Genomic DNA, 23521 nt, shown 5'->3' with positions numbered 1-23521 from the left:
ATGGAAATGAAGCGTGTTGAGTCACATGTTTAGTAGCCAACGGAGGTATTCAGTTTTGTTTCCCCATTTCTTGGTCATGAGTAGATAAGAAATAACAAAGCTTTATCAGTCAAATGGAACTACGGTCAAAAATGGCTTTTGCATTAAACCCTCTTGATACTATAGATGTAACTGGACTACCAGATCCACTCTTGCCAATTGATTCAGAATCAACTGTGTATATTCCTCCAATTTCTTCAACAAGACATGAACACGTAGCACTAACGAGAGAAATGCAAACTTCTCCCTTAAACTTGGCAACCTAGCAAAGGGAAGGTCAGGTACAGCAGACTTGTTCGAGGCTTCCTCGTAAGCCGTTGTGGGTTGATAGACGGCCCGCTTGCAACTTAATGTCTTTCAGTGGCTCCAGTTCTAGTGATGAGGAATTGGGTCCTACAGTTTTTACAGGGAGTGCCCTAAATAAATTGTCTACAAATTTAGCACAGCAAACGTTGTTGCAATTAATACAAGTAGTCCCCGTTGTGAAAGATGTCACAGCGGAAAGTATCTTTGAATTTTTGTATAATGTACAATTAATAATAGAAAAGAGGCTGTATCCCCTAAGGGATATCATGTTGGCTGTAATGAGCAAATTGCCTGATAGTATGAGTAAATTATGGCTAGAAAATATTTATAAAGGTTATTCTTGGGAGCAAGTCTGTGATAATTTCGTGAATAAATTTGTAAATTCTTTGAGTCGCGAAAGACTGATCACTAAATATGTATTAAGAGTGCAAGATAAGAATGAGGATATAGTGGAATTCCTTGACAGTAGAATACGTGCCGCACTAATTTTGCCAGTGACAACGTTAGAAGAAACATTCGTGAGCATGTTAGTGGAGAGACTTTTACCACACATTTCAAGACAGCTAATGTTTCAAGAACCGATTACCACACTAAAAATGTTGAAAAAGAAGCTAACTCTTTTTCATCAACATAGCCGTCTCACTCAAGATTTTTATGGTGGAGAGAAGAGAAAAATGGAATTACTGGGAACTAAGAAAGAAAAAAATGCTTCTTTTAGTACATACAGGAACCAGTCTTATTCTAAATTCCGAGCGAAGGATCGTTCACAGATGCCCTCAACTTCTCAGGTGATGTTTTCTTCTTCAAATACCGTAAGTACGAACAGTATCAAAGCAGTGTTTGTAAATGGTTATTTAGAACATTTACCAGTAAATATATGTTTAGACACGGGATCAACTGATAACTTAATTAAAAGTACAACTTTGCAACTTCCCGAAGCTAAAAGAGCAATAAAGATTGTTCCTCAAAACTGTCAAGTGATGACCGGTAACAGCTCTATGTTACAAGTTAATAAGCAAGTTACTGTGATAGTTCGCCTAGGAAAGTTAACTTGGCCAGTGAACTTTTATGTAGTGGAAAATTTACCCGTAGATGCAATTCTTGGTGTAAAATTTCAGATACGAACTAAAGCAATTTTGGATATGAATCAAGGAATAGTTCATTTCGAGAACGTGCCAGACATTTTGCCTATAGTGTGGAACTGTGATAGTTTAATTAATACCACTCATGTTTCGCAGAAAAATTCTTTACAGGGACAGGTGAAAATTTCCTTTCCGGAAACGTCCACTTCGTTGGAGTCAACTGCAGGAAGACAGACGCATCCCCAAACTTCATTTCAGAGATGGAACCGAAGAAGCTGGAAAAAGAAGACTACTCAGCCTTCAACAATGAATGCTTTAGCAACTTCAATCGATCCTCCCGATGATGTGTACACTCAAAGAATCGGTGAGTTAAAACGAACTTATAGTGATGTAATAACTGATAAGATAGGGTTAATTAAGGATTTTGTATACACTATAAAAATGAAAGATCAAACACCTGTTCGCACAGCTCCCTATGCTTCGTCCCCTGACAGAAGGAAAGAAGTAAACGCTATAATTAAAGATTTGTTAGAACAAAATGTAATTGAACCATCGAATAGTAGTTATGCTGCACCTTGTTTCTTGGTCGATCAGAAAAGCAAATCTAAACGCTTAGTTGTTAATTATTCTAAGACAAATGAACATATAATGTTTGATGGGTTTCCTCCTAGTAACCTAGAAGAAAGTTTATCAATTTTGAGTCAAGGAAATATTTATTCGGGTTTTGATTGCAAAAAGGCTTTTCATCAAATCTTGTTAGACGAAGAGAGCCGTAAAGTAACAGCCTTCGTTACCCAAGACAATCAATATCAATTTCGTACCATTCCCTTCGGATTGACGATTGGTCCAGCGGCTCTAGCTAGAGCAATGCAAATGATCTTTGGAGATCTAAAAGGAAACTTTCTTTATTGGTATTGTGACGATTTAATTATATTTTCAAAAGATAAAGCCTCTCACCTTGAACATTTGAAAATAGTGTTAGACCGAATGAGAAAATTTGGGGTTACCATTTCTCCTAGTAAGTCACAGTTTCTTAAGGAAGAAATTAAATTCTTGGGCTTTATTATTAAGAATGGAAATTTAATAATGGACCCAGAACGAGTCGAAGCAATTAAGCAATTAAATCCCCCTAAAAATCTGCGAGGATTGATGAAATTGGTAGGGTTCCTTACTTATTTTTCGAGATATATACCCCAGTTCCAAGAAATAATTGGTCCTTTAAACGAGTTGAAAAGAAAAAATGTAAAATTTGTATGGGGGGCTTGCCAACAAAAGGCATTAGATCACGTTAAAAGGTTGTTTCAGGAAAATGTAGTGTTAAAATTACCAGACATGAATAAACGATTTGTTGTTCAAGCTGATGGCAGTCTGTCTGGCTATGGTGCAATTCTGTTACAGGAAGACGAGACAGGTAACTTAAGACCAGTCTCTTTCCACTCAAGAAGACTAAAAGAAAATGAAACATCTAAAACCATTTATGACATAGAATTATATAATTTAATGTTAGCACTCGATAAATTTTCATATTACTTGAAAGCACACCCATTTATCATTCAAATGGACTGTTTAAGTGTGACTTGGATGATAAGACGTTCAAAGAAATTTACTAAATACGCACGCTATTTAGAAAAACTCTCAACCTTTAAGTTCGAAATTCAACATATTACTGCCAAAGATAATGTGTCTTCAGACATCTTATCTAGAATAATCGACAGTAAAATTTTTCATACTGAAGAATTGGATGAAGATGAATTACAAAGTTTAAATCTGTCAATGTGGTCTCACCCTATATATTCTCATGTATTACCTGACGAACAAGCCAAAGACTCACAATTGAGTGAGATAATTACCAACTGTAAGAATAAAGTACCGAGTTATAAGTACAAGTTAATGAAGGACGTATTGTATAGAAAAACTAGAGCTAAAGGAATGCCTTACAGAATATGCGTACCGCAACATTTAAGAAATAACTTAATGGATTATTTCCATAGTAATATATATTGTGGTGCACATAGAAATTGGCAGAAAACTCTTAGACGTCTTCAACGTCATTTCACGTGGGACGGGATGTCCAAAGATGTTAAGGCCTTTTGTCAGAGTTGTGATGTTTGTCAAAAGGCTAAGGAAAGAAATTTAAGACCAGTCAATACTCTTTCCTCTGAAATAGTAAATAAAGTAGGTCAAAGTATTATATAGACATCGTCGGCCCCCTACCAACATCTACAGGTTATCAATATATACTTCTAATTGTAGATGCTATGTCAAAATTTGTTCGTTTGGAGCCACTAAGGCAACTTTCATCTAAAATAATTGTGAAACATTTATATAATGTATTGTTAGATACGGGGATTTGTATGGAAGTTGTTTCTGATAACGCTTCCTATTTTGTTTCTCAATATTTCACCTCCTTTTTGTTCAATTTAGGCATCAAACATATTACTTGTTCTCCGTATAATCCACAAAGTAACTTAGCTGAAAGGTATATCAAAACTTTAAAAGGAGCTTTGAGAACCTTATTTTCTAAGCAACAAAATCATTGGATGGATGGGTTAAAAGAAATTCAATATTCAATTAATTGTTCATATAATTCAGCAATTGATAACAGTCCAGCTTTGCTATTTACGGGCAGAAACTTCTATGATCCACTAGAAATAAAATGGCAATTAACTTTAAATGAAGATTCCCTTGCTCCAGATCAATTAAAAGAGGAATGGGAAAACGCAATAGCCTGTTTGCACAAACATTGGGATAAGCGAAATAAGCTTTACAAGAAAAGATTTGCCAATATTCCCTTTGTAGTAGGAGATCTTGTGCTTGCCAAAAGGCAGGTTATCTCGTTCTTAAAAGACCACACAACGAAAAGCCTCAGTTTTCCTTATGAGGGACCTTTTCGTATTGCTCGCTATCTCACTCCATCTAGCGTGTTGCTGCAACACGAGCAAAATCCCTCTGTTCAACGCAGGTGTCACGTGACCTTGCTCAAGCGTTATCTGCCCAGAGTGCAGATACCATAAGGTCAATGAAAGGGAAAACGCTGCCGATAGAACATTAGTTTGTAAGAAAATCATTCGTCTTTCGTTCATCAATACTGTTATGTCCTTGTCTTGTTTGTAAACATAATCATTTTGTGTATGGCAAGCTATCGGCTGTAACGTTTAAGTAATATATATATATGAATGCATTCATAACAATTAAAAATTCATAAGAATTAAAAATCACAAGAATTGTGATGAAATGTAATAGTTAGTCGAAAGACAAAACTAAACTCACAAGGTTGTAAATAAACTGTAAAATTCACCCATTGATAAGTCATGTTTGTGTAAAACTATATTTAATGTTATAAAATGACTGCAGTTATCATGGAAAATAAAAAAACACAAAAAAAAACAAGGGAGACATGTTAGTTTTAATTTATGTAAGAAGTCAGATATTGGTTGGTTTCTTTGTATGTTTCGCAGGATATAACCCAGAGAATGTCTAGACAAACTTCATCTTCTGATCAAGGGGAAAATCCTGTGAAACTACACCAATGCGATTTCTAAGGGATAAAAAAAAAAAATGTGATTTTCGTAAGTTTATTTTGATCGCAGGGGGGGAAGTTTATAACCCCTCGATCACATAATCTTGTTTTTTGATTTGTGTAAGTGTGCGATTATGAAGAAAAGGCTTGGCAACAGTGAATGTACGTCAACAGTGATGTCATTGAAGGGTGCTGATTGGTGGAAGAGTGGAGGAGTACGTGCAGGACGATAACTGCTCTTGTCTATCGGCAGCCATGGGAGAGAGAGAGTCGCCTTGTCTTCAATCCCCAGTCTAGTTTTCAGTTAAGTATTATTGGTTTGATCTTTATTTCTTTGTGCGTGCATAAGTGTATAAATTGGTAATTGATTAAGTGATCATTCCAAAAGAAGTTTAATTTGATTTAACTTTCATATTACCATTTTGAAGAAAGGAACTACTGTCTCTCTCTCATGCACGCTCCCACCGAATGTGTGACCATGTGAAATAGTATATTCAGTAACTAAACCAACAATATGTAACTAAGCCACCGATTAATTTGAATAAATGTGTAGTTATCTTGAATTGTGTGTTACTCAAATTTTGACTACTGCAAATCTGGTTACTGTTCGACCGAGTATTGGGGACCTCTTATGGGCCCAGTTCTGGTAGGAGTTCAGCCCCGAAAGGCGGTTGTAAGTACGGACCAAGGTATGAATATTTCCATACATGTACGGTTAGAACTGTATGGTTGGCAACGCTGGCTTTCACCATTCAATTTCCCTCCTCCTTCTCTGCTGCGGCCCCGCTCCACAATTAGCTGGGACAGGATATATTTACATCTTTTTCATTGCAATCGCCATCACATTCCAGTTCAGTCTCCGAATTACCTCTCTCACCTCTGCATTATCACAATCACCAATGATACTGTATTCACTTCATTCAACATCAGTACTGCGAAGCATGGAACAAATTAATTCAGCATTTTTCTGGATCCTAACGGTCCATTCTACAAGCAGACTGTACTACCATTAATCCAAAAGAAATCATTCGTTCTGTATCTTACAGATACAAACATCCTATTAAGCTCAGACAGAGACTGTGGTCGTCCGTATTTAGACGAAAAGGAAATAAGCTTAGAACTGCATGCGTAATTGTTCTCGAGAAAATGAACAACTTTAGTTTCATGTATCTCAGAGATACAACACAGACGATGAAGGGTTAATCTATCCCATCCCTAATTGTTAACTCAAAAAGCAACTTACCCTTTGTGTGCATAATACTCCATATCATCTGGTGGAAAATTACTGTCATAGAACAACATGTGCTCCATTGAAAATTTATCATTTACTTCCATGTTATCTGACTCTTGTACATCACAGTCTTCGATGAATTGCACCATCTCCTCTCCATCAGAAACACTTTCATCTGTTCTCTCTGGCAGGGTTGACTCACCCCAGACTTCTGACACCTCAATATCATTTTTAACTTCTGCAGAAGCACTTGCATTGTTCCTAGAGTCTTCATTGTATCGATTTCTTCCATCTCCGTTGTACTTAAGTCCTCGCAGTCTTTCCTGTACAAAAAGAAAAAATATCAAATACTACTGTACTTGTAAAGAAAATTGTTTTGGATATTGGTTGAATACTTTTTGTGTACTTCTGCAGTGATTGCTTTAATTTGCTGATACTGTGTTTCAGTCCAAAAAATTATTTTTAACCTTTCATCACATAATCTTCACATGAGCACGTCACATAACAAAACCAAAATCTTTGGACAGAAAATTAAATTTTGAAAACTATACATTGCAACACTAGTAAATTTTCATAAGTATAATATTTCAACTATAATGCACAAATCAATACAATTCATGTGTTAACTTTTTTCAGATTGGAGAATGTTCACTAAACTGTTACGAATAAATGATGTGCATCAATTCAGACTATACAGGGTGGACCAAAAGTTGCAATACATAGGAAAAGAAAATTTTGTTTTTAAGTTTCCATATTTATTTATTATTTCTTTTCTAATGCGTGTTCATCAAGAGTGTGAGAAACATATTGCAAACCAATGGGAACCACGTCGAGCTTATTATATGAATACATTGTTTCTTATGGTTTCCTATGTATTGCAACTTTTGGTCCACCCTGTATTTAATATCCACATATTTTCACAGGTATTCCGTGCATCCTAATCTTGCACCAAAAACAGATTAGTAATAAATTATATTTAAGTACCAGTATCTGTGGTGCGTATTATGCATGGAATAATTCAACATTAAAACCATGCATGTTTTCACTATGTCATTGTGTATAATACATGTATATCAACAGGCACAAATACAAATTGCCAGGTATGATTTCTTTAATGATAATATTTTTTTTTATAAAAAAGAGTAGGAAAGTGAAATGGCCATTTCCCATGATTCATTTTGTAATGGAACATTTTGCAACACCGAGAAAAGTGACACTGTGTTGTTTTGGCAGAATTTGAGCATGCACTTCCCGTCACACAGGATGTGGATCAGTGGTATTTGTTGGACGAGAATTAATAGAATATAACTTCATGAGTGCTGCAAATTCATAACAAAATTGTGAGCTCACTTTCTTCTACTACAGAATAAACAAGGTGGTTACAGAATTGAAAGCTTTGGCATGCTAAACACAGTGGAGGGAGAGGGGGAGGTGGCGTGGGTTGCTGACTTATTGTATATGATATTCTTAGTCCACATGGCAACAAGTGACTCAATGAATAGGTATGATGTCATGCACTCTTGATTGGGATAGCAACAGTCTGACCTACTAAGAAAGCCATTTCTTGAACCTAAACCGTACTGCATTATGCACAAGACATAATTGTTTGATGATTTTCCCCATAAAAAAAACAGTGGTAACACTGTTAATCCTCATTTCCATGTTAATAAAAAATTAAAATGTTGACCAAGGAAAAATTTTTAGTATAAAAAAATATACACTAAAAAAGTAACGTTTCCACCCTCTAACAGGGTCTTCTTCACACGAACATTCACAATAAATTCAAAAATAATTTATTGTGAATATTCGTCTGAAGAAGACCCTATTAGAGGGTGGAAATGTTACTTTTTTAGTGCATATTTTTTATACTAAAAATTATGCCTTGGTCAGCATTTTAACACTTTCCGGTCGGGAATCGAATGTGATGTGAGCAGAGTAAAACAACCGTAAGGTCGCCAATCGGCTAGGGTACGATCACCGTACTTCCATTGCGTTTAAATGTATTTGTCCGAACCTTATACGATTATCGTTGCACACACTTGGAGATATTTCCATTTTTCGCCACCAGAGAGCATCTTAAGCTGGTTGGGTAAAGGCTTACCGTTATTTTTTTGTTTTTTGATAATGTACACAGTGCGTGTTTATGCTGATTTTTCAAAAATACCAAAAATTTTTCAATAAATATTGCAATGTGTAAATTATAAAAATGTAACATCTAATTGAATTATCTATTAGAACAGAATCTAGGCTTTCATTATATATATATATATATATATATATATATATATATATATATATATATATATATAACATTGTGATACTGTTAATAGTGTAATTTTCTGGATTTTTTAAAAATGCCCTAAAACGTCTGTCCACAGGTAAAAGATACGTGAAAACCATCAGAACGGAAACTGTTTTTTTTTATATATAAAAAAAAATGTGCATTATACATCCATAAATACAGTGGTAACGTCGTTGCCTTTTAATCAAGAGGTACCAGGTTCGATACCCAGTGGAGGCACATAGTGGTTCGGATTCTACTTTAAACTGTAGGTCCAGTCCCGATTAGCCTTACTGTGCATAAAGTGGACTTAAAATACTAAATCAAGCAAATCAATCTTTCAATTTCGGGAATAAATGGTAATCACTGGGTGCCAAATCTGGGATATATGGCAGATGGTTGAATACATCCCAAGCAAGACATTGCAGTTCATCCCAAGTTGCACCACCTGTGTGAGGGCAAGTGTTATCGTGGACCAGAATGATGCCACCTAACAACATGCCATGCCGTTTGTTTTGTATGGCACAACGAACCTTTGAAGCATTTGATAGTAGGCTTTTGCTCTGTAGGCCAAAACTCAATGAATAAGATGCCTTTCCCATCTCAAAAGACAGTTGCCAGACCTTTCGCATGCTGAGAGTATATTTGGCCTTTTTTTGGCTGGAAGGCGATCCAGTATGGTGTCACTCCATTGACTGGTGCTTGGTTTTGAGTGTTGAATAGGCCCATGTCTCACAAACTGTTCGAGAAATTACTCACAATCCTGGTGATAGCAGGTGAGAAATGTCAGGACAGATGCATTAGGTTTAGTGCTCCTCAGTCAACAGTCGAGGGACCCATCTGGGACACATTTTCTTGTACCGAAGATCTTCTGTGAAGAAGAGATCGTGAAATTGCTACAAAGTTAAATGTTCCTTCTTTGCAGAAAGCACATTGCCATGGCTGATAATCTTAAAGATGCTGTCACTACATGGTTGAATACCTTAGCAGCAAATGAGTATAATGTCGGTATCAACAAACTGGTATCACGCGATGATAAGTGCTTCAATGGGTATGGCGAATATGTGGAAAAGTTGAGTATGGTATGCAGTTTCTGTGCCATACATTTTTTTGTACACATCATTTATCGTTTGTTTTTTACACCAAAATGTTCCTTCATTCTGGATGAGCCTCGTAGATACAAGAATAATTACATAATGTAAGAGCTTTGCATAAACGATGGGCTTTATTTCTTGATCGGAATTAATTGTAATGCAGGTACTTCATTTCTATATAAATAAGTAAAACATTTTTAAAAAGTCTTTTCTGATGGAAGCCTCATTACCAATAAATATTTTTAAAAAACAATACTAAATTAAACCATATTCATCACAGTAACCACTGAAACTCAAAGAGCAAGGTGCATAAGAAAAAGTTACATAATTTGTTGTTCCCTGCAGCTTTTACTCCATCTACTCCTGTACCCTTTTTAATTCTGCCCTTAATTTGCATAGTATGGTAGTAAACTTAGGGTTTCAAAACTCTGTAATACGAGGGTCATTCGGAAAGTAACCGCCGTTGTGGCGTGGCACTAGTAGTAGTTGGCAGAGCGCAACCGTTGTTACATCACGCAATCTGTGATTCAGTAAGCTTCCAGCTGTGCTAGTGAGAGCATCGTAGTGCTGTGTATGTGCTGGTTACAACGTCACAAAATGTGTGCTGCCATAAAAAATCCCGCCAAATGTGAGGTACACGGAGTGATACGATTTCTTTGGGCAAAAAAATCTGTAAGCGGTAGACATTCATCGTGAATGTGGTACGACAATCACTTCTGAAGTTTACTGTAATACTTTGCAGAAACTGAGAAGAACCATCCAGAACAAACGTCGTGGTCTGCTGACATCTGGGGTTGTGTTCATGCATGACAACGCTCGCCCTCACACTGCTCGGCGAACACAAGACCTTTTGCACCAATTTAAATGGGACGTTTTTTGATCATCCCCCGTACAGCCTGGACTTGGCTCCTCCTGATTTTCATCTCTTCACTCACATAAAGAAGTGGCTTGGGACACAGCACTTCGCTGAAGATGAGGATCTTCAAAATGCTGTGACAGGTTGGTTGAATTCCCAGGCTGCCGAGTTTTATGCTGAAGGTATTTGTAAGTTGGTGAAATGCTATGATACATACTTGAATTCACATGGCGACTATGTTGAAAGATAGAGGACAGTTGTACCTTTCAGATGTAAAGTAAAAATTTGTTGTATCTATGCGGGTTTTTTATTTACATCCAAACGACAGTTACTTTCCGAATGACCCTCGTACAAAAGGCCTCCTTCGTCGCAGTGGCATCAATTTAGGAAAAGTGGTCACGTGGCATCACTATCAGGTACTACGGACGCAGGCAGTCACAGAAATAAAACTTTCATACATACACAAAATATATTTGCAAATCTCAATAACATCACAAGTTACAATCATTTCAAAGTGTGAATTTCTTTTTGAATAACCATGTATAAGTGAGAAGCAAGGAACGTACCTTCTGAAGATGAGAAAACATTCTTCTTAACCTCTGCTCAGCTCCCCTGCATTCTTCCTTGAAGGTGTAGAACTGGTCTAGCTTTATCTTGCATGAATCGCACACCATATGTGGCAAGTTGACATCGATGCCAGCCTGGGGGTCATTAAAACAAAAATATATAGAGTTGAACCTGAGTTATATGTATGTCAAGGTGAAGAGAAAATAATACATATTACTGAGAATTACTTACAAATCAGATTTAGATGCCATGTTATTATCAATATTAAATACTGTAATTGCGTATATTTTGAGGAACAAGATGCAGTAAAATGCAGGTTATTCTGTCATAAATTAGTACATTAACGAATCTAAAAGTTTGATTCTTAAATGCATTACATTTGCAACTTTATTAGTGAACTCTTTGATACTAAAATAAGTACTACATTAAACACTATATAGTTTTGGTGAACTAGAATTTTTCATACTGAACATATATCTTTTCACTTTTAAAGTTAACAAGAAATCTCACATAATAGTTATGTCACTATAAGAAAATCAATAATTCAATGTTCAAATATAACTAAAAAAAATAATTGAGTTGGCCTACATAGGTAGAATTTGAACATAAAGAGAAAGAATCTTTTTGAACTTGGCCCTGGTTTAAAGAAATCAGACATTTTGGTTTGTTCCTCGCAACATGACACGGACCACCACCATGTCCTCCTATCCTGTTTAGTATTTGAAATTCGCTTTGCATTTTCGTAACTAAAAGAAATGTATATTAATTTGATTGATTGATTTGCTTTATTTTACTTCGCTTCTTGTGCTACTTTTGGCTAATAAGTGAAGATGGGGATGAGTGATGATATGATGAAATTGATGAATGGAAGTGCTAACTACTCCGCCATGAGGGCTGGCTACAAGAAATGTATACTTCTGTGACTTTGTTGTAGCTTGGTTGCTTACAAATCAACTGTATTTTATGAAAATTAGCATGTATAACATCGGATTACGTATAAATGCATTACGTACAAATAAGGTTTAATTAACACATTTTTAAATTATATTTTGCCGGAACCTACAGTAATTTATGTATAACACAGAATTATGCAGAACTGAGTTACGTATAAAGCAGTCTCAACTTCATGGGCATGTGCATGGCGGGTCAAAGGGGGAATTGCCCATTCTAATCATGGACGTCTGCAATTTTTTTTCAGGGAGGGGCAAGTAAGGCATTTTTCCAGGGAGGTAAACTATGGATATTGCCCTCAATATAGTTGCTCCTTCAAAAAACACCACTTCAGTTTGAAATTATCATGTTCCTGCATCCCCATTATAATAATTAATGTAAATTACTGTGACTACAAATTCTATGTATGAAATATGTACTTTTAGGTTGACTTTCATTTTCCAGGGGGCAGGTGTGGCCGTCTGGCAGCTCCTTCTGGACGTTCATATATACTTTCACCTAGAAATGTAGTGTACAGAAATCTTATTGTTATTATTAAACGATATTATACTCTTCAAGAAAATTAAGTATTTTCAAGCCTATGAAAGTTCGAAGTAACTACGAAGGAGGGGTGTGCATTTTTCATAGGTATAATATGCCTAATGACTAGAGGCATGCATATTTCTTTTTTAACGAAAACACGAAATGTGAAATAACACATTGTAATGCTAATTTCTCATGTTTCTGAAAGGTGTGAGGTGCATTTTCCTACCTTGTTTTGTCATGAAATGAACTGCAAAATGCGAAATAGACTCTTAAATACGAAATTTACTGTTTATATACAGACGCGACACTTTCTGAAGTCAGAATTATCCTGTGAACTGTGCAATTCATGGAAAATTGATTAATTCTGCTGCAAACATTTGAGAAGTAAAAATGTACCACTTTATACAGGAATAAACTTAATACTCTGGTAATGATTTAATGTGCTATTGGAAGGGATATGTATATTTTGTGTAATAGACTATTACTAATAGTGCAGTTTTTAAATCAAATGTTGGATTATATTCACATTTTTAAAACCAAAATGTCATTTTATTTGCCGCTTTTGAACCCAAAATTGACTCTGTTTCTGTACCGATATTTTTCTTTTTTACCAAAAATATGTGCCTCTACTAATGCCTAATAATATGCCTAAATTACACAGGAGATTTTCGATGGGTTCGGGCACACACTATCGTATCACGCCAAAGGAATGACTTGAACACGGAACCCCTGGCATCAGAACTCGATAGATTAATCACTTTGCCAAGGGGTCCGGCTGAAGCATTGCAAGTAACTTGTAACAAGCATATTATACCGGTGACCTTCAGCGGATCTCTAAAACTCCACTGACATGGGAATCGACAGGAAATCAGTTGATATAACGTAACGTCAGCCTTATGCAAAAAGCACGGTTAAAGACAGGACGGAACTTGATCAACGGGTTTAATGATCGAAAATTTGAATCCCCTTTAAATAGATCGCGAGACCAGATCTCAGCCCCAGTTGTAATCAGAAAGTTATTGAGTGAACAGTTGTTGCCTACAATTAATAGTCTTATTATCGATTGATACGTAAGGAGTTACAGCAGGAGTTGCGCTACCAAAATATGTTTAATTTCAGGACCGTGCCTTGTCTACCAAACCAGCGGAGACAATCATCTCTACAGGACACCAGAGGTAAACTAACATTCCTTTATTTGTTTTCTATTGTGCTCATGACCCTGCCAGACCAGTCAAAGTGTAAATATTGAATGTTAAAGTGTTCTCCTTATTTCACAGGGGCGAGCCTCCCTTACTTGTATAAAGGTGCCTCTTGTATAAGCGAGTGGCTCTAGGCTGGTACGCCCCTGTTTCGTACCCATCAATACAGTAAACAGTGAGATCGAATGAGGTTTTTCTTTTCCCACTGATCTTTCATCAAGGTTTTTGCCCATAGGTGGCAGCTTCATGCAAATATTGGGGGAGGGGAGAGGGGTTGAAGATTGACAACAATATTTTTACATATAATGTATATACTTGAGAAATTGGGGGCAGAAAGAACCTTAATCAAAGGGTCTGTGCATGCTTATGCTTAACTGTGTAAGTAAAGCATGATGGAGGTACCTGCACAATAAATGGTGTAGTTTGTGTAAGGAAATAGTTCAAATACCAGAAAGGTAAGTATAGATTCTTGTTGGTAAAGCTGGTGGTGAGGGACCAGTAGGAAGACAAAGATACAATGACAATATTTAGATTGACACTCATATTTTTATTTTGTGCGAATTACTCACTTATGACAAATATTTAAAAATATATATTTTTATTATATAAATAAATAAATTATTACGTATTAGATTGACATGAAGGAAATTGATAAGGAGAGTCAAGAGTGGATTTATTTTTCCCAGGATAGGGACAGATGGAAGAATTACGTTGCTGCAGCAATAAAACTTTCAAATTAATAATGCCAAAGTGCTAAATTGTTAGTAGATTGTTTCATATTTCAAAACAAAATAAAATTATGCCTTCAAATCAGTATGTAGTAGAAACACTGATTTTGGTCATGTTTGGTTATCTCTTGGAATGAAATCGATGAAGTCTGTAATTATCAGGGCATAATTTACATCTTGGTCATTTCTAGCAATATTACAAGCAAAATACAGGGGAGATTTGCATTTACAACAAAGGTTTTGGGGCATCATTGGGACTGCCCTGCATTTTACATTTTCCTACATTATAAATTCAAACTTCATGGTTCCAATAAAGTATGATATAAAAATTTCACGATTTTTACATTTTCCATGATTTAACATTTTTTTCCTTTTTGTCGTCTGAAAATCGTAACATCGAGGTTCCATTCCACATGCATGAGTGCACCTGTGTGGTAATATAGATGGATAGATAGGAATAAACCTTGATGCTTGTATATGAAATAGCAGAATAGAATATGGAATTATGGAAATCTCTCTCTGAAAAAATATGTCTTGTTTGCAAGAAAGCTTACCATCAATGTGTACCTTTTGCAAAGGAACGCTGATTAGTTTCTAGAAATATCTTTGCATCTACACACTTCAGCTCATTGCCCTATCAGTGAATTTTTAAAAACTCAAATCCATTTAAAAATACATAAAGGTAACCAAGGGCCCTTGACCAACTGTACCCCTTCAATAATAATATCGATTTTTTTAATTGATAGATTTTGATGTGTTATGTATTTCAGGGTGTTAAAACCTCAAATAACTGAGGTATCCGATCCCAAAATATGGCCTGAGTAAGTAAAAAAAATTCTTATCTCGGAGTACTTATGTAGTTTATTTTTTAATTTTCATATTTTTGTATGTACACTCAAATAGCTAAAAAATACAAATGATAATGTCACCAAACTTAGCATTTGATTGAGTTGGTGTTTTAAGTCCACTTTATGCACAGAAAGGCTAATCGAGACTGGATCTACAGTTTAAAGTGGGATCCGAACCACTGTGTGTCCCCACCGGGTATCGAAAATGAGACCCCTTGATTACAAGGTGACGACGCTACCACTGTGCCATCGGGGAGCCCCTATCGAACTTAGCACTAATAACCTATTTTATGATTCAATTTAATCTAAAATAATTAATATTTATTGACCTTCAGTGGGGAAAATCGTTTGGCCCACCCCCATCTAAAGGAGGGTGAGGGGAAGAGAGTTGATATTTATCTTGTTTTATCTCTCTCTCTCTCTCTCTCTCTAGTGTATGAAGAGAGGTGTTTTGGCCTAATTTTTGGCATGCTCCAGACCCCCTAAATACAGAGGTACTTTACTTGACTATAACACATCCTCTTAAGCTAAAAACAACAGAAAATGTTCATGAAGAACATTATCTTCAAAAACTATGCACAATTTTTCAATTTAGAGCGAGTACAGAGTGTCAAGGGTACCTCTATCGCTAAGGAACATCCTCCCCTATTTATTAAGTTTCTACTTAAAGCAATGAATATTCTTTCACATTCTTACCTGTGGAGATATCAAAACCTGAATCTTCAGCAAAATTTCGGTCAGTAAACTCCCTTGCAACCTATTAAAGACCTTGTGTTTCTTTCCATCTTTTGAACAACACAAACGGCACAATGAAAAATATCTGTCCACAGTATCCACTTGTGTTCCAATTTGACATGTTATAACTTCAGAAGCATTGTTGCAGTCAGATGCTTGTTGTGGAGTGTCTTCATCGAAGTTTGTTAAATCGGGCTCATTTGAAGATCCACAAGCATCATCAATATTAGAAGGGACTTTGGAAACAGAACTTTCGTCTTGCATGCCACATGCTTTAACCATAACCTGATCAGAAATACGAACATCACAATCTGAATTTCCAAATAAGTTTACACATGCTACCTTCCTGTCACTATTAACTGAGCAAAATGGAGATTCAAGTTCTATTGTCTCAGGAGATTCGTTTAATTCACAAATCGTTGTAACTTCTTTCACATTATCAGAGGTTGCTGTACTGAAAACACTCTTGTCATCTCCATATTCCTCATCTGGTTCAGTACCAATGGGCAACGGTACTGCGTTATGCCACAACTTGTACTTCCCATGGACAACATCCATGCATTTTCTTGAGAAGTGCTGTTGGCAAATTCTCCTATTTGCAGCTACTTTCATAGAAAGGTTTCTAATATCCTCACGACCTGAGTTCACAATCCACTTCTCAAATCTGAAATAGTAAGACAAAATATTACACTCATATCATTGATAAAGGTCATGCTAATATGTTAACAAAAATTAATTTAACTTAAGCCCCATGACAGCAGCAACTCTTCGCACATATAGACCCAAACGTGCAATCAAAATGCAGTTCTGCTGCAATACTGCAGATTTTCTCTCATTGTCTGTGGTATGAACAGCTCAGCCATTGAGGCAAGACTGGCACGGGAGATGCTGAGAGCCGTTCTCACATGGATTAATACATAAAACATGCTGCAAACCTAACCTGTCGCGGGGCTTAGATATGTACAACTGTTAGAAGTTTTGTACAAAGTAATGTGCACACAGGGTGTCCGATAAGCAAAAGTAAAGGTAAAGTTAGCCTGTGCACATAGCACCATGCCATGAAGGGACATTATGGGGATGTGGGGGTAGGGCTCCACATATTCTCGATCCTGGCCATTTTGGAGGGATGTAATCAGCACCATGCTCCAACCATCTTTTCTCGACAGGGTTGCCCCATTGATTTGAGGCTGGGGTGAACCACTTTATGAAGGGACAAGGCCGGAAAAATTCCCAACTCATTACACCCAACCCGGAAATCGAACCTGGGTTGTAAATTCTTTATTTGCTAACCCATTATGTTGCAACTAGTGTCATTATGCATTGCATTCACACTGAGGATATAGCCAACAATGTTGCCATCCTTATTGATATGTTCACAAGGAGTCCACAGAAATCTGTAGGTTGGTATACAGCAACTACAAACAAAAGAACCTTCGGCTAAAATCATTCGTGCACCTTCCCCTCGATGCATTTAGCTCGGGCCATAAGGAAGCATGGTTCATCCTGCCCCTACCCGCCTCGTGGGAGTACAGTGCACAGGAGTCACGGGTCTGTGCAGGCTTTCTTGCCTGTGGTTCCACTATAGTTTCATGAAAGTGGCATCTTACATTATGCAACTGCAACAATTCTCATGAAAGATCTCTCCTTTAAGCCATAGAAGCCTCATTACCTCTAGCAGTTGTTTGCTCTTGTTACGTGGTCAGATGAGGCGGCAGTTTACATTAAGTGATTTGTTAATGGTTTCAACGATCAATATTGGGTGGGTGAGACAACCTTCACATTTGTGTTGAGAAGGCACATGGTCATCCGAAGATAATAGCATGTTGCAGTATCACATCTTCCATGGTTGATTATGAAAATGTATAGAGACATCCCAAGGTTTAGGTGGGAGTTCTTCAAGGAGTGGGTGACATAGAAACACTATTTGGAACAAAATTGGTTAGTAAATAAAGATGTTATAATCATTTAAAAATAGGGAGTGACTTAATTAATAAATACATAAATAGTGGGCTCTCTTATCATGAGAAGTCACAGAATAAAGAAACATAAGTTCAACACACGTGATAGACAATGGCCTGTCAGCAAAGAAGCAAGAAAACTTGCACTGTTTTTCATCCCTATGTTCAGCTTCCTCCTGCCATATAGTGGCAATACTATTTTTTTTCACATGGCATTATTGTCGACCTCACTAAAGATGAAAATGCCAAAGAAGTATCGGCTGGTATCAGTAAACAAAATCATAATGATACTTTATGATACCAATACATCAGCATCGATATTGCCCAAGCCATCAAACCAAGTACAGTAGTTAACAATTAATTATAATTTGAGATAGGGAAAATATACAAAATTTGTCTTAATTACAAATTTTGTGGGCATTGTAAAACACAACAACTCCATCAGGGTCAAGACCTCCATTGGGTGGTGCACCATCAATCTATCAAGTCCAATTACTACTATCTGCCAGTGTTTCTAATCTGGCTTTGGAAACTTGAGCCCACTTCTATTGCTGTCAAGTAGCTTCCAATTGCCCTCACCATGCTTTGTTAACACCAAAATTTAGGGACTCAAAACCCAGGATCAAATCAGGCACCACTTCCATCAAAGGTAAGAGTGCTTAACTATTTGCTTCTGAACAAGGTTGTTAAACACATTAAAAAAAAACTAAATTAGGATCCCTTTGATAAAAGCTGAGGCTGTAAAGGGCCACTTAGCACTAAAGTTGTTTGATTTAAATCATGATTTAAACCAAAATTCAAATTCCAAGATAAAAGATAAAAAAATCAGTGATTGATATCACTTCAAATAAATAATTTATAGAATAACATCCATACAAGTATCTTGTAGATATCGGAATCACTTTGGTGAAAGCACATTAACCTCATAATCAGTCAATGATGTTTAATAGGATCTTAGGCAATCTAGCATTTTCAAAAGGAATAGCATGGGAACAAAATATATGTACAGATGGGGTGAAACTTGTATGAAAGGAAAACATAATATGTAAATACACCAAATTGCAGTTGCTTTATGACAGAATTGATTGATTGAATTGGTTTATTTTACTTCACTTTTCTGCCACTTTTGGCTAACTGCGAAGATGAGGATGAGTGATGTGATGAAATTGATGAACTGACACTCACAAACATTCATGCCAAGGCCAGGTTTCAAACCTGGGACCCCTGGCATCGTAGCACCTGTGCTAACCACTCTGCCACAGAGGCTCGCTTGCTGTTGCTTTAAAACTCAGTAATTTTGATAGGTAAAATGAACAAATATTTTGTATAGAATAATATACAAAATACTAATTATGTTAAACTGAAAATAGTGTTATCATCATTAAACTCTAAATAAACATGGCAGCTGATAATAATTTGCAAATTATCATTTTAAAAAATTACAAAATTCAGCTACAAAGAGTGTAAAAAATATTTTAAGCTACAATTAGCCTATATAATACATCAAAAATGTGTCATTTTTCTGGAAGAAAAGTCACTGAAATTATTACATAGTATCATAAACACACAAACTTTTTTTGTGCATGCAGTATCTGAAAGTGAAAAGTGTACATTTACATATATTTTTTTCACATTTGCTTTAATCTGGGTGTTCTCTTGCTTAAAAAAAAACATGTATCTATATAACTATGCCGAAAAATGTTTAAGTAATTTTATGCATGTTGTTTTCAAAAATCACCAAAATGATTTAAAAAAATAAAAATCATGATTTTTAACCACCTTGCTTGGCACATGTATGGACAAAACACAGCTAAAACACAACCCCACAGAGGATTATGCTGGCTTTGGGCTCAGGAGTCTCGGCCTCATTCATTTTGGAAGGTGTACTTTGAAAAAGTAGTTGTTGGCACTTTCCTCACACCACTAAACTTCTGCAGAGACACCAGCCTCCAAGGAGGAGTGGTTAGCACAGTGTGCTAGGATACCAAGGGTCTTGGGTTCGAATCCTAGCCTGGGCGTGGGTGTTTGGGAGTGTCCCTACATCAATTTCATTGTATCATCACTCGTCCTCATCTTCGTGATTAGCCAAAAGTGGCAGAAAAGCGAAGTAAAATAAACCAAATCAAATCAACTTCTGCAGAGATCTTGCGACTACATACTGACTTTGCTGAAGAAAAAGTTGACTACACTGGTGGTTCCATCAGCACATGACCAAAGACACCCACATAATTTGCGCAAAACAACACAATATTATTAAAAAGTAAGTCCTCGATGGTCACTCACCTTTCCTTATCATGCACAGGGAATCGAAACAGGGAAACTCGTTTTTCCCTTTTACATCCTGGGTAGGAACAAGTATCTTTGTTAGCCATTGTGATGATGCAAAATTACCTTACTTTAAACTGGAACTCAATTGTGTTTCCTGTCGCACCATCACTGAAAGAACAATTAATTTGTATTAGTATAAGAGTCGCCCAATTGAAAATAAGACTCTTGTATTAGAGCCACTGTGTAACACTATAGTCGTTTTCACGTTCAGAAGACACAATGGGCTCTTATGGGCAATGCTTTTCTTATGGGAAATACGAGCGCGCTGTTGTGAAATTTCTGGATTTACAAATTTAGCTTAAGTAAAATCGGTACCTGCAGTTTTGCAGGAAATTTTGTAGAGAATACGATGGTGAACACAAAAAACTGGTAACTTGCTTACATATTTTTAGATAAATTAAAAATGCAAATTTTCAGTGAAAACAAAATTTTTACATTGTTTTTATTCCTAACGTTGAAACATGCTGTAAAATTGAAGCATTCATTATGAAAAAAATTGACACAGTTCTTTAATTGTCATAGGTGATGGTGGCGCTCAGAATTTATCAATACTTCAAAGCATATTCGCATTAAAAAATATTCAAATAAAGTATGTGGAGATTTTTTATATTCGTGCAGTAGAAAATGTCATCGCTGGCCATTTTTTGTTCTGTAATTCCAAGTAAAAACTTCCAGCGACAAAGTTGTGGAGAAAATAATGAAATTATTTTTATAACCACTCAAAGGTTCCCAGAAATATTACTTCCATGCATTTGGAGTTTCTTTTTAACCTGAACCACGCGCTAAGTAAGGAGACGTTGTCTGGCCATCTTGAGCTGACTCACCACAGAATTCCAGCTAATCACCACCAAGTTTTCGAGTTGTTATTTTATTTCCATTCAGTAAAAATATTAACTTCCTGCAGTTTGTTATAATAGAATTGCAATTACATAAATTTAATAATTGACAATTATTTCCAATGCTGCTGTTCTGAGTAACATTAGTGCTGTCGCAAATACACGTTGTTTTTGTTTACATTGCTGTCGACATTAATACTGAACTTTCAGTTTCCAACGTACACATAAATTCATAGACACCATTTTAACCTTTGTAAGGCTTTCCAACACGTGACAAAATAAGGGGCTTCAAGATAGAAATATGACATGCCTTGCTTGAGTCATTGACGTCTTATCAGTTCAAGTGTGCCATGACTCATTTGTTTGTTTGGGTTGCAACTTGAATCTAACCCATGTGCCAGTTTCCCCTTACTTGAGTGAGAGATCTGCTTTGGTCTGTTTCGACTTTTTTCCTCTCTCGAAAAAGTGTTTTCAGTTGTGTGAGCGCTCAGTGATTTTTACTTTTGAAGTGTCATTGTTATAGACAATGTGTGTCTTTATTTCGTACATTACACTCGCGCGTGTAGTGATCGCAATGGATTGTAGGAAAAAGGGTAACTGTAACGTTCACAGTTTAATATTAATAATTATATATACAACATATGTGAAGGAAGCTCATCATTTCCCGGCGACATAAGCTAGCGCTCGCTGTATTGGCAACACTATGCAGTTTCTCCATAAGCGCCATTGTGTCTTCTGAACGTGAAAACTACTTTAGAACAGTGGAAGATCTGATACTCCTAGAACAGCGGAAAGGGGTCATTTTGACCTCTCATGTGAAGTGTGTCTTAAAATTCCTAATTATTTTGAAATTGGAACTTTATTTTATTGTATTTTCTGCATTTTATGTAATATAATCAAAGTGCTTAGGTGGTTTGTGATACATTTTGATTAAAATTATAATCAACAACTGATGAACACTGCAAAATACACATTTCATCACAAGAAGCTGCAACTTGACGCGATACATTGGGAGAAGTCCTCCCTGGTCCAAGAACACTACCTAAATGATGTGTGTGTGCAAATTGTTATTAGTGGGAACATGCTCAAGACAGTATGATACAGGAACCACAACCTGACGCTGATATTGCAGCACGTCTAAATGAAACTTTACAGGGGTCAAATGGACAACTTCGCTGTTCTAGGGGTATAATGTGAAATTTCACAGAAATAATTCATATTTTGCAGATTTAAAAACACCATCTTAAAAGGACAAAGAATTGTGAAAAGTCACAAAATTTCCAGGAAAAAATAAGAAAAACTGGATAGTTATTTAACACTAGAAGCGGCAAGCTGGTCATTTTGACCGTTTTTCAAATTGCAGTTTCTGCTTTGTACAGAAACTTTCTTCTTCGTGCGTTGAAATTTTGTGACTTTTCCTAAAATTTGCAGTATATTATTACTGCTACGCGTAATTTACAAAAAAAAAAAATAATAATAATAATACTAATGGAAATATTTGTGTTTCTACCTAAAGTGAGAATCATAGAACTTAAGACCTTCTGTAAACAAAAGCACGTTTACCCTAACAGTGTTGCAAACTTATGAAAAAAAAATCCACATAGTCTACAAGGTGCAAAAACATTCCATTTGTCAACAGATGCGGAATAAGCAGTGTATCACTGATGACCTTTTGAAAGTTAATAAATGTATTGAATGTAAAAAAAAAAGTACATCTTGTCTGGTGGCAGACTTTCAGACTCATCACTGAAGTTCCCTGGCTCGAATCCCGGCATGGGTGTTATTTGTGAGTGTCCCTTCATCAATTTCATCTGACGATCATTCATTCTCATCATCGGAATTAGCCAAAAGTGGAAGAAAAGCAACGCTAAATTAAATAATTAAATACAAAATTTACATCTTATCCCCCAGGATTAAGACAGTTCCGTACCAAAGGATTGATTTTCTCTCATATTTTAATAAAAAAAACCTTGCTAGAAAATGTGACACATTGAGATAAATTACGTTTTCAAACCGGGTTTTCTTCATTAAATTCATTTGATGCTTGAAAGTGTTATGATTTATTATTATAGATAATGAAAGTAAGCTAATACACATGATTTGATTGACTAAATTAATAATTATTAATTAGATAAAAATAATGGAAATAACTTATTTGGTTTGATTGATTTGCTTTATTTTACTTTCCCTCTTGTGCCACTTATGGCTAATTTTCGAAGATGGGGATGAATGATGATAATATGATGAAATCGATGAATGAACATTCACAAACATGCATGCCCAGGCCACAATTAGAACCCGGGACCCCTGGCATCGTAGCACGATGTCCTAACCACTCCGTCATGGGGGCGGCTAACTAATTTGGAATTCAAATATCACCTATCCCTCCCTCATCGTGTCGTAACTAATGACAAATGTGCATGTCACAACGTGGTCG

The 23521-nt window shown here is 36.2% G+C and overlaps 1 protein-coding gene across 1 annotated transcript in view; it reads right to left on the bottom strand.

The window, feature by feature from the left end:
• LOC145996417 (uncharacterized) overlaps positions 1-20377 on the bottom strand; it is a 33874-nt gene extending 13497 nt beyond the window's left edge. Inside the window, exons 1-4 of the mRNA XM_083132873.1 lie at positions 20204-20377; positions 15924-16626; positions 10976-11110; positions 6191-6501 (exon numbers count right to left, since the gene is read on the bottom strand). Of these exons, the coding sequence (XP_082988999.1) occupies positions 6191-6501; positions 10976-11110; positions 15924-16626; positions 20204-20292 (1238 nt within the window). The 5' untranslated portion in view covers positions 20293-20377. The remainder of the gene's footprint in view (positions 1-6190; positions 6502-10975; positions 11111-15923; positions 16627-20203) is intronic.
• Between the last annotated feature and the right edge of the window lie 3144 nt (positions 20378-23521).

Source organism: Lepisma saccharinum, chromosome 12 (assembly GCF_977018435.1).
Source record: "Lepisma saccharinum chromosome 12, izLepSacc3.1, whole genome shotgun sequence".
Classification (NCBI taxonomy): domain Eukaryota; kingdom Metazoa; phylum Arthropoda; class Insecta; order Zygentoma; family Lepismatidae; genus Lepisma; species Lepisma saccharinum.
The sequence above is the reverse complement of the archived record's forward strand: the minus strand, read 5'-3'. Positions and strand labels throughout refer to the sequence as shown.